Here is a 12907-nt window from a genome sequence, read left to right on the forward strand (position 1 = left end):
TTTCATGCCATTTGTGAACACCTCGGTGACACAACGTATCTATATTCATGATGAATACGGATTAAAACTGTATAGGTCGGCACGGTTTCACCCCCATTTCAAATGGTGGGCAGCTGCTGAAAGGGGGTCAGTTCGGCCAATGTCCTGTAAGGGGAAAGTATCCTTGCCTTATTTCCCCAAATGGGTTGTACAGAAGTGGAACACCGCTTATGTACATATGACGCCCGGCGATGTGCAACAGTGGTGAGTGGTGTCAATTTGATATATGCCCTCAATTATATTTGTTATATAAATTGTGGTAACAGAGTTTATACACAGAGAAGCACCTGTGCCTAGTGTTTGCTCCTGCTTTCTCAGACAGTTTTTGTAAATTTGATTGCGCAGTGGCCAATCCACCGTAGAGCAAAAATATTTTGCATGGTGGCTCCTGATGAACAGCTTGACAAATTAGACAGGGTTTTGAGCCATCGATAAATGTCACGTCATTGCTCCTTTAAAGGAGCTCAGAAAGCATTTCAATCACTCCCATTTTTTCGAGCCAATCCCTTAACCAGTCTATTAAAAAGCACCATGCGAAGTGATTCATTCAACAGAAACGGCGCCGTAAACCACAGCGGTAGAAGAAGTGTTTCTTTTAGCTTTTTCTTTCATTTATTAGATACAGTAAACAAACGTTGGCCCACAGATACCGTTCAAGGCATGGTTCGAGGCTAGGCCGTGAGACTGTGGAGGCCACCCTCATTGAGAAGTCCCCCACAACGTTAGCCAAAAATCGGTCAACTTGTCCCCGCTCAAGCTCGCTTCTATCTTGCACGACCTTCCGGAGTAGGTGGATTGTGAAAATAAACTTTGGTTGCCCCCAGTTGAATGCTGTTTTGTCTGTGTGTGTGTTTTCTATTGCGTTCCTTATCGTGATGGTTGTTACTGTTGTTCTATTGTGTGGCGGCAATGAGTGTAAACAAGGCGCAACACTAAGTGCTGCTTCCGTTCATGCTTCAAAATGATCGTCGCATCGCTTTGATTAGCAACTTTGTTAGTCATTCAGTTAATGTCTCATTCAGCTGGAGGTGTGTACTTGCCGATATGCTGTCAGACATAATCTAGTGAAATCTATCCCAATGCTGCCGGCACGTTGCGGCAGCAGACGTTGACCTAAGATCAATTGTTGACCAACCATTAACTGTTGCAAAGACCAACAGAGGAAAGCAATGTCATAAAAACAGACTTGTACACATTACTTGAAAAATGTAATTGGTAACAGATTACTCAAAATTGTAGTCAGACTACTTGAAAAATCACTTGCGGAAAACTAATCGATTACTCGCAAAATTACTCAAGAAGTAATTGGCTACTAGTAATGCAATTACTCGTAACATGTTCAACCACCACAATTTATAGTCAACTTAGTAATCATCGAGCTAAACAACAATAATTAGCCGATGCAGGCTACAAACGTGGACGACAAAAACACGCCAGTTGTCTATTTCATCCAGGTTGTCCCGACGCCTTCTGTTTGGTTACCACATGGCGACAGACAACGTCAGTTAAGTTTGCGCCTGCCGACATATAAGGCAGATCACCCTACGGCAGAGCCGTAGTGACGGGGAGGCGAGAGGGGAAGCCGCCCCGGGCGCCCTCGCCAGAGGGGGCGCTGAACAGCAGGTCCCGGCAGGTTGTCTGTGCAGTATACAGCGGCAATGAAGAGAATTTGAATTTACGATCTCAGCAGTGCGAATCATCATTTTCTTTTCTTTGTTTACAGAGCTTCTGACGGTTACAAACTCGCCTCGCGACGGCTCTGGCGTACGGCGTACAGCTACAAGCTCATTATTCTGCATCTCTGCAGAGTTCCAATTTCCCACTCTCAAAGTGGCAAGAAGTGCTGATATTCAGCGGGCACTTCAAAGTCCTCCGTTATTCACCACTCGGCAGAGACAAAGCAACCAAAAAGAAAAGAGAAAACCGAGCAGTGCTGACCCCAATAAAAGCATGGTTGCCACTTTGAACCCTAATGACATCACCGATGGCGTTTTTCTTCCTCTTCCTCCTCGTTTGAAGTCAAGCAGGAATGCACACAGCGATGTTCGTGCGTGTTTTTTTTTTTTTTCTATGACAAATATCGCATACAGAGAAAATTTGTGTGTTGATCACCAAGTTAAGTTACCTGCTTTCACAACGCGTTTGGAACAGAAAATTTTTGAGATGGCCTTCTGAGCTCCTTTAAGATTATGTGAAATCTTCTGGCTTACTATTTTGCCACTAACATAACCTCATACTATGTTATTACAGTAAACCCTCATTGTAAAGAAGCCAATGAGACTGGAGAAAAATTCGATATAAGTGGCAGTTTGATAAAAGCAGGAAGTGCATCAACAGTGACACTAGCATGAGAGTGCCGCGGTGAACCTTAAAAAAGTATTCCAGCGAGCAAACTTTGGTGGCAAACACCTTGGCAGCCTTTTGATATATATGAAAAAAGAAAAAGGAAAGAAAAAAGACAGGCATAAGCGGGGTTTGGCATACAGGCTTTTTGTCTGCTTGCCCTTTGCCCTAAGCAGAGTCACTTGGCAGGGCACATCGAATAATCGGATTCGTAATACACACATTTCAGTTGAAACAGTGAGAGATTTTGAGTAATGCCATAATTTGAAAAGTGTGGTTTCCTAATATTAGTAATATGCAAGTAATGGCACAATGTACATCTTGTTCATTATATTACTTCATTTAGTGAAGCAAGACTGCATCTGTGCAGATCTCATACATCATAAAGCATTTTCCTTGCAGCTCATTTACATATCATTATTTGTTTGTGAAATATATTAATGTGACAGCTCCACATTTGCATCAAGCTTCCTAGGTTGCATGCCTCCATATCATCAGAATAAAGCAAAATCTAAGCAGCTATAAAGAAAGACAGGGTATGAGATAACAGTGCCTTCGATCTAAGCTAACATTAGTGTAAAGCTGCAATGCTGTTGTACTGCTGCTTCACAATGCAAATGAAGCATTATTGAAGCATGGAGAAACATATGCCTTAAAATACCTCCTGGGTTACAAAACCGATACCTCTCTCTAAATACACATGTGGCGGAATGATTTGACGTTTTGTTTTCTGCAGGTGACAATGGCCATACCGTATCTCACACCACTTTTGTGAGCTGCGAAATGAGTGAGAATCCACAGAAGTACACCACAGACAACTACTGAATTTGTCTGCTCTTAATATGCAGCCAGAAATCTGGCTGATTTTCACAGCGCTGTTTCATCAACCTCAAAATGGAAGTGGAAAGAAAGGTGATCCTTCTTTCTTCTGCAGCGCATTATACACAAGTTCCCATACATGTCACTGGATTTTTCATTTTTTGCACAAAAAATGGCAGTCCACAAAAAAATTTATATACCTAATACTGGGAACAAATGTTTCAATGTTATGAATGTAACCATGCTCCTCCTACATCAGGGATAATGCTCAGAAATATAAAACAAACAGAAAAACGCCAGTGAGCCTCAAAGTTTTCTCTGTTTATGTTAAATAATGGATTGTTTACACCGTCTTCCAGTTATACCTCTTCCGTCCGTTGACGTGATTGGAATTGGAATAGAAATAAATTCAAGAGTCACGCGATTTAACCTTGTGAACAGCGACCAATTATTGCACGGGGTTTGTTTACACGTGAGTCTGCAGTTGCACGCGCGACTCTCTCGTACAAGGCGCAATGATGATATTTTAGTGTGAGTGCCCTCAATGAGTAACGTGTTATGTTTCTTATCGTTAACTTTTAATTGTATTTCACTCGGTCCATTCATCAGGACACGAAGAACACCTGCGTGAGCCATGTGCCTTGACACAGCACTATTGATGTTTACCGTGCGGTAAAAGGCGGTTCATCAGCTGCAAGAAAATGACAGCGTGCGTAACGTGTTAATCGACTAGTGTTATGAGAACTTCGGGCGTCGTACGTGAGGCAAAGCTCCGTGCAACGCAACCGTTCACAAGTCTAGCACATATCGTATTGATCTGTTTTTGTAGAAAGGGAAACGAGCAAACACACACGCGCGAATAGAGTTAAAAGCTGAATAAAATTTAGGCGCTACAAAACACGACGTCAGTACACAGAAGGTAGAGGCAAACCACGAAGAAAACACACGGCTCGGACTGCAATCACATATCAAAATATACAGTGGCATTGAAGTCAACGGAAATGTCTTGGACATCGAAGGACAGGACGATCATTCGGTAAAAGAACACGAATAGGATATATTAAATGAATGCCAGCGAACAGCTGCCGAAAATGAACGAGTTTTTATAGCGATGTTTTGTATACAGGAGTTACGATGTTGACGCGGACCGTTTGATCTTATTTTTGTTAGCGAAGAATTGCACTGAAGGTGTGACGTAACAAAGTGCCCGACAACACTTACTCGGGTAGCTCCGATAACTTCTCGCATTATTTGCTCGAAGGCTGCCGTCTCTTCGGCCTGTTTTTGATTGTGCAAAGCTATTTTTTCGCTAAATTTCCTTGGGTTCGCCATGATGGTTGGCGCCTCGGCTACTACGACGTACTCTTGACACCAGATGAATAGCTGCTACAGGGATAGTGGGCGCTAAAATCGCAAACTCGCTGCGAAACAGATTGTGATCGCAGATTGCAGTTCTGATACCATGCGGATACGGTGTTTTGAATGCGTTCTGTGTATCTCGCAGTATTGCCATGGCTTTTTCTCACTGGATATCGACATGTCTTCACCTCGCGGGAATATAAACGACTAGCATCAAGCATCTTTTTTGTTTTTATTTATTGAGCTTATTCCTTTTACACGTATGAGTGTGCTTACCTTTGTGGCTGCCAAGTGCGACCTGTGCGCACCATTTTAATTTGGCTTGTTTTGGGAATGCAAAGCAAGTGTTTCAGAGGGCATGAACTGCACTGTTCTACCGCTTTTAGTCCCAGGGAGTGATGCTCATAATTCGATCGTCATGCCTACTTTCGACAGATAAACTACGTAAATCAACTAGTACTTGCATGGCGACGTTTGAGCACAAACATACGTAAAGGCAGGCTAGTGCGTAAATGCTTTTGTGAGGAATGCCTGAACGTGGGTGACAAGTGGAACAGACGAGGCGATTGCCGCTGATTCGTAGCTCCCTGTACAGCATACAAGACGATGATGCGCCCGCACAAGTGTTTATATCCCTGTACAAGAGTTCTGATCGGTTATAATGGAATGCCTTGATGTGGAGCGTCGTTGTCCAGGGATTGTCACACGCCTAGGTTGAACTAAGTAGAGTTTTCTCTTCTTCTGGAAGTCATACATTTTTCCGATTACAAAGAAGATAAACTGGATCATTTGGAAACAGAGCTTTTCTTTATGCTTGGGGGCGTAGATATCAGGGTGTGCACAGATGGAACTTGACTGTTGTTTATTTTCAACCCCGACAGTCAAGCTTGGCTGGAAGCACGTGTTTTCTGCTCCACTGCAGCTGGTAAATGCCTACGGGGGACTCACTAGCACCTGAAGCATGTAGGTCGCAACATTTTGGGCTCTCTGAATAAAGTAGCAGTAGTAATTAACTGCTAAAAAAGAGAAGATAGGGGGAAGGACTTGGAGCAGGGTGGCTGCCCTAAGCTAGGGCGCCTGCAGCTCCATCTCATTTAGGTGGTTTTGAGGTTTATGATATGTGGCTGCTATAGTAGCGGCTGTATAGAGGGTGTCCCAGAAAACGTGTCATTGAATTCTAATTAAAAAACTACGCCACCTAGAATCATGCGGTCAACAGCATTTGTTCTTATTAGCTTTTTGCCACCTCCTAATGTGAATGTCATGTACTCCAAGTTTAATTATGTAAATATTTGCGAACTGAACTCGGAAATTTGCCAAGTAAATGTCACTTTTTTACCCCACCAATATGAGAGCGTGCCGAATTCACTCAAATTCATGATAATTCACAGTGATATTCACGAGCTATCCCATCGAAAAAAATAGCCGAATATCATGTTTTTCGGAGCACCGGACCATAGCGCGCGATGACTTTTTGAGCGCAATCGCTCTCAGTGCGACGAAAGGAGGTTCCGAAGCCAGCCCACAGAGTGATAGTAGAAAAAGAAACAGTTCCTAAAATTGGGAGAGGGAAAGCATTATCCCAGCGAAAGTCGGACGTGATAAGCCGTTCCTGTTTTATCTCTTTCTGCGATGTCGGGGAGGGCTGGGTTTCCAACCTCCTTTCGTCGGACTGACAAAGATTGCGCTGAAAACTTCATCGTGCGCTATTCTGTGCGACCTCCGCAGAGCATGATGTTCGGCTATTTTTTCCGATGGGATAGCTCCTGAATACCCCTGTCAATTATCATTAATTTGACTAAATTAGACACGCTCTTCACATTGGTGGGGTAAAAGTAACCTTTACTAGGCAAATTTCCTACTTAAGCTCGCAAAAATTTACATAATTAAACTTACGTTACACGATATTCACATGAGGAGGTGGCAAAAACCCAGTAAGAACAAATGCCATTGACCGCATGACTCTAGGTGGTGTAATTTTTTTATTATAATTAAATGACACGTTTTCTGGGGCACCCTGTATACCGCTTTCTTTTAGGTAGACACACAGTACCTTGAGTGCCTTCATGTCTAAATAAAAGCGAAGGTTATAATGGACATACCGCGTTCTACAGATGTGCCTTTGGTGGTATGCCTGCCACCCGTCTGTTTTTGATCTGGGCAGTTTAGGAATCGGAAATTGTTCATGACGAAAACCTCCGAGACTAGGGAACACAAAGGGATGCGCACGTCATGGAATGTGCCACCAGCTCAGTTGCTTTTTATCTATTTATCACTATGGGAATTGTGTTCAGTGTTCTAGAATCAGACACAAACACACAGGGATGGATGTGTTTTTCGAGTTTTGGGCTCGAAATAAAAACCCTGCAAGAACGGTAGAAAACGTACACGGTTTGACCCTTTTGATGAAAACCCTACCCAGTAAACTAGAAAGATCCCAGGTACGCCCCACAAAGGTACCCCCAAGAACACGCTGACATCCCTCACTCATCCTGAGGATGTCATTGCGGGACAGCAGTGACATCCTGGGAATATCCCCACATGATCCTCAATTTGTTAGAAAAGTGTTAGAATGAGACTCTAGAGATGGTCCTAGGGACAACACCTGGGGACAAGACTGGGATACTCTCAGGAGCAGTAAGGATCATGTAAAATCCTCCAGTAAATCTGCTTTCATTTCTCACTTCTAGAAGTGTGCCGACGTTTACAGTGGAAACGGACTCTCTCTCTTGCAGTTTTCAACCTCGGCCATCAGCTTGTCATTTTCCGTCTCTCATGTTTTATTGTTTTTCGATGACGAACAATGGGTACCGTGGTATAAAAAGCAAAAAGAATATAAAAGGCCATGTGCCACTAAGTGTAACACTAAAGACAGCTGACTTTGAAAGGAATATCCAACAGTGGCATTTCCATTCGCAGATAAAACATATACTATATATTGCTTATCTTGCAAACTACCGCATGTGCGAGAGTCCTCCTAGCATCGCAGTAAAAACCAAGGGTGAGGTACCTAAGTTTAATTCAATTTCATGTATAAGCAACACACCAGTGACACAAATGATAAGGATACAACCAAGGTAACGTCCGTGTTTCCTACTTAGTTGATTTAGAACATCCACCGAAAGTCAAGCACGCGCTGTAATATGCCATCACTTTTCTGTATCTTCCACGGAAATGCTCCGTGCAGCATCCCATCAGGGACGTTGCACGGATGTTCATGGCAACAAGATCACAATGAAAGGTCTAGCAAGCTGTATTTTATCGCACATTGAACCCAGTGCATGGAGTATCCGTTGAAAATATTCAATTTGTATTTTACCACTGTATTTTTTGTATTTTCTCTGTAGTATTTTTGTAGTTTATAAATGATCACTGCTGATTTGGTTGAATTTGGTTATGTCAAACAAACCGAAACACTAATTAATGGGCGCATAGAAATGCACATCGCATTATTAAACTAATTTACTTCTCCTATATATGTCCTCCGGCTGGCGGCCGCAGGATGTACGCAAATGACTATCACTGGAAGATCCCATGATGACACTCTCCGGATCTCCTCCGGACATTCCATCACGGACGAGGACGCGATGACACTTTGAGGACGTCCTGAGGATCGCGAGTGTTCTTGGGTGGCACACGTCGTGTCAGCGACGTCAATCCGACGTTACTTGTACGTCCACAACGTGACATCCAAAACTCTCTTGCTTTCTATATCCCTGGGACATCTGGTAGATGTAAAAAGAATTCCCAGACAACACGTATCGTCGCAGAGACGTCCCAAAAACGTCCTTACGTCCTTTGTTCCACCGGGGACATTCACAGCACATCCATCGGACGTGCGTTTGTAAGACATCCTACACGCGGCCCCAGAGGCACGTAAACGGGAGTACAGGAATGGTTGTCGGAGGAGGGGCTGTGAAAGAGAGGGAAGCGGTGGTGGTAGTGCCATCTATGTGGAGCTGTGCAAATGTATGTATGCAAGGCAGACGCTGCTAACTCCGCCAACTCCGCGCCAGTCGTTTGAACCGGAGAGCTGACTCATGAGGTTGTGTTCCAGCAACGTGCAAGTGCAGCAAGTTCCAGCAATGTGCAGTAAGTGTATATGTTGAGTCCTTTGCTATACGTTACGTTGTACACTGTTGCATTGTTGGACACTGGCCACTTCAAATCAAAGGAATACAACGCGTTTTTTTCTTGGTGCATGTGAGAGCGAAGAAAGTTGTGCGATAGCTAGCGTTTCTTCGCTGCCAAGCTTCGAAGAACAACTGAAAGCCTGGACGCTCGAATTGACCGTTACACATTTGGACTTAACTAAACTTTTGAATGTATTACGGACGGTTCCCAGTCTTTCTGAGGTTCCAGTGTGTGCGAGTACCTGCTACGAACTCCCCGTGCTGCTTCTGGAGTAGAGCAGATAGGAGATGGAAGGTATTGCCATTTATTGTAAAATGGTACACATTTCATCTATGCAGAAACGTGCATTCAGTTTTGAATGAAACTACTTTGCAAAGTACTACCACAATATAGCAACAGCCCCCTGTTTTACTGGTGGAGGTATATGTATATTGGAACTGAATAAATCTTTATGTATTTTTTAGATTTGTTGTGCAATATAATTGAAGGTTAATTATATACAGTGCAGAATTGTACTCAATGATTGCTGAAGTGCAGAATGGGCATAGAAGGTGGCTTACAGATCTGATATGTATTTTCTAAATGACTAAGCAAGCTACTGCCGCCAAATATCTCGCACAAGTTCAGGGTCAGGCTGGGTAACCAACGCAAAGTGCATTTAGGGAGCTTTCGTCTTTTTGCTGTAAAGCGCTGTAGGGTGATTTCATGCCGAATCAGGCAGGGTGGTCCGGTCGACCTCTCCAATTTTTTTTCTTTCAAACATGTATTGAAGCCTTGTCCCTAGGAGGCAGATTGGCACTGAAAGTAGTTGAAAATAATTGGTGGTTATTTTTTACTGACTTATGATTCAGATGTGGGCATTTTGAGCACTGCGCTTCCTATACGAAGTTTGACACCGCGTATCTTCATAACTATTCAACATATTCAGCGCATTTTTTTACATATTGTCAGGGGTGGGTAGCATTGCATCCGAAGTTCTGAAGATTCTAAGGTTTACCTTTGCGGAGATAAAAAATCGCAAAGTTGCCACATTTGTGAAATATGGTACGTTTTGGAACCTCACTAGTCGTCTCTGAATTGTGATACTCGAAAGTAATCTACATCATTGTGCTCGTCTCGAAATGCCCTTTCTTCTCATATCGAGTACATCGTATTGTGATTTGGGCCAATGCACCAACAGTCTTTTTGTGAGAGGTGTCTACCGAAAATGCGTAAACTCGACAGCGCGCATCCCATACATCCCCACTCGTGACAACTTTCATATTACTTTCAATGTCATTCGCAACGTAACTTCGACGATCTCTGAAGCATTTTTTTACGTTTTGAGTCGTCATGAAGAACGTTTGTGAGTAAAATGAACCATGTCACGAGTGGGAATATGTGGGATGCGCGCTGTCGAATTTAGGCATTTTCGGTAGACACCCCTCACAAAAAGACTGTTGGGCATGTTGCCCCAAATCACAATACGATGTACTCGCTATAAGATGAAAGGGCATTTCGAGATTCTTCGATTCGGGCATTCGATTTCTTTTCGGTGCAGATTACTTTAAGGGATCACAACTGGGAGACGACTAGTGAGGTTCCCAAAACGTACCATATTTTACAAATGAGACAACTTTGCGACTTTTTATCTCCTCAAAGGCAAACCTTAGAATCCTCAGAAGTTAGGACGCAATGCTATCCACCCCTGACAATATGTGAAAAAAAAAAAAAAAACGTCAGCTGAATATGTTGAATAGTTATGAAGATACGGTGCGTCAAACTTCGTAGGAAGCGCAATTGTCGAAATGCCCAAATCTGAATGATAATTCATTAAAAAATAATCATCAATTATTTTCAACTATTTTCAGCGCCAATATACCTCATAGGGAGGAGGCTTTAATGTATATGTTTGTAAAGAAAAAATTAGAGAGGTCGACCGGACCACCCTGTCTGATTCGGCGTGAAATCACCCTGTAATGGATGAAGACACACACAGAAAAAAAGAAGAAGAAAACGAAGTGGGAGGAGCTTCCCGGCATATGTCCCATGGAGAGCTGAAACACGTCCGAACGGCATCGCGCAGGTACGTCCGCTGAACGCCTCTGTGATGTACTTCGGTGTTGCATTCGCACGTTTTTGGGATTTCTGGGGGATTGAATTCGGACGTCCCAGGGATGTCCCCAACGTCCCCCGATTGACGTCCCCGCGATGTGTTTCGGATTCGTAGTGTTGTCTGGCAAAGGACCAAAGCGAGCGTTATTTTGCGGAGACATCTAGACACGTGACACTTAGTGGCAATTTGTATATCAGTATATGCTCGATATGGTGTCTCTTGAAATCCGTCTGCATTGGTGCGTCGTGTCTTGGATTATGGGCGAGAGGTCGCTGGGCACCCCTCCCCAAGTGGCGTGTGCCGCCAAAAGTAGATTTCCTTTTTGTTTAATTAGTGCAAATTGATTCAACACAAAAATAGCATAGATTTAAAGATATCCCCTGAACATCCAAATATACAACCTAGAGGTCTATGCGACGGTTCTGGGATGTGAAAACAGTAGGAATCTGGCAGGCGCATGGATGTCCTTGGGACTGCTTGAATCGGCCAAATCTCTGGGAGGTCGCTATACATACTTGTTTGTCTGCTCATCAAGCTAACGAAGGGCTGTGTTGTGCCGTGAAAGATCTTCCATATAACGCTGGCGGTGGTGATAGGACTGCTTGCCGTAGTCGGCCGTGCTCAGCCAAGTAATACGTCACGACTATCGCAGGGGATCGTGCGTCCTGGACCGACTTCACAGGGAACGGTGCCCACATTTGTCAGAGACGGGGGGAAATCCTCCTCCCCCATTGTAAAGTCCCCATAGAACCCCTCCCTAAATATTTTTCTGACGACGACACGGACACGGCGGGACTTCTCACTCGGGAAGAGCTTCCATCACTGCTGCAGGAACACATGTGCCTGAGCAGATGCGAATTCAAGTCCCGACGTTACTAAACTTGTCTCAGTCGGAATTCACCAGCCTTTGATCCCCAATGGCGATGGCTCAGAAAAACAATGACGCGCCACGGCCGCGCCATCTTCGTGGGCACATCTCGACTACAATCACTTCGGCTGATAAGCCTGCCACATTCGAGGGTCAAAATCCTTGGGCCACCTACTTGCTGCAGTTCGACGTCGTGGCCCACGCTAATGAATGGACGGACGAACAAAAAGTTCGCCATCTTGTGACTTCATTGCGAAGACCGACACTCTCAGTTCTCCAAGCGCTGTCGCTCACAGAGCGACGAAGCCTCCCACAGCTGACAGCGGCCCGCGAGCTGCGCTTCGGCGACCGCCATCAGCCATACCTTTTTCATCCTCAAGTTTTTACTGATTGCACCCATGACGTGGTCGACACCGTTGCTGTGGCGGACTAGATTGAGCCGACACACATGTTCAGCAAATCGTCCAGCTGGACTACCCTACGAGCGGCACATGCATTGGACGTGGACGCAGCTAAGCGCGCAGCCAGTACATCTCAGTCTCTAGCTCGTGCTGTGCACAGCGAGGTGCAAGATCCGAGTGGCCATATGCTCCAGACACGTCGATATGGGACATCGATGCTGTGCAGCCGCTTACTTGCTGGAACTGTGGAAGTCGGGGACACCTACGTCGTGTTTGCTTCACTGTACTGGATGGTGGCCCAAACATTGCAAGGCGACCTGACTTTCGGTCTTCCTATGGGAGGCGTACGTGTAGGTTAGCTACCTTTTCCGTCGGCAAATACCCAATTGAAATTGGCCGACGGCCGACTGTCGGCAGAAAGTCGGGGACCAGTTGGCAGCCAACTAAGTCGACCAGCCAGTCATGTTCTAACGTCTGGCCATCGTTAACTGCCAACTACGTCGGCGAGGACCTGGCCAATGACGTTGGGCCAACAGTCCGTGCCGATGGGACGCCACCGTAGCTTGCCGTCAGTCGGTTACCGAACTCATCTTCACGTAGTACCAAGGTAAGTGGCCAATGATGTCTCTTTATGACGATTTCAATCAGCTCTCGGGGGTGCACATATTACCTAAGATTGAGACAGTCACGTAGACTCTGTTGTAGTCGTTGAAACTGTCACTGAAGAGCCATATACGCCATATGAAAAAAGAGAAAGGGCCCTCTAACTCACGGCACGCATACAAGTCAGAAATTGGTATTGGTTTCGAATTCTGTAATTGTGATGTCGCCTAAAATTGTTGAAACGCA

The 12907-nt window shown here is 44.6% G+C and overlaps 1 protein-coding gene across 3 annotated transcripts in view; it reads right to left on the reverse strand.

The window, feature by feature from the left end:
- LOC135388584 (CREB-regulated transcription coactivator 1-like) overlaps positions 1 to 4572 on the reverse strand; it is an 80864-nt gene extending 76292 nt beyond the window's left edge. For 2 of the 3 annotated variants that reach the window (XM_064618207.1, XM_064618206.1), the window contains exon 1: positions 4423 to 4571. In XM_064618207.1, the coding sequence (XP_064474277.1) occupies positions 4423 to 4533 (111 nt within the window). In that variant the 5' untranslated portion in view covers positions 4534 to 4571. Of the gene's footprint in view, positions 1 to 4422 lie in introns of all 3 variants that reach the window. The other variant, XM_064618208.1, reaches the window with a different exon arrangement.
- Between the last annotated feature and the right edge of the window lie 8335 nt (positions 4573 to 12907).

Source organism: Ornithodoros turicata, chromosome 3 (assembly GCF_037126465.1).
Source record: "Ornithodoros turicata isolate Travis chromosome 3, ASM3712646v1, whole genome shotgun sequence".
Classification (NCBI taxonomy): Eukaryota; Metazoa; Arthropoda; class Arachnida; order Ixodida; family Argasidae; genus Ornithodoros; species Ornithodoros turicata.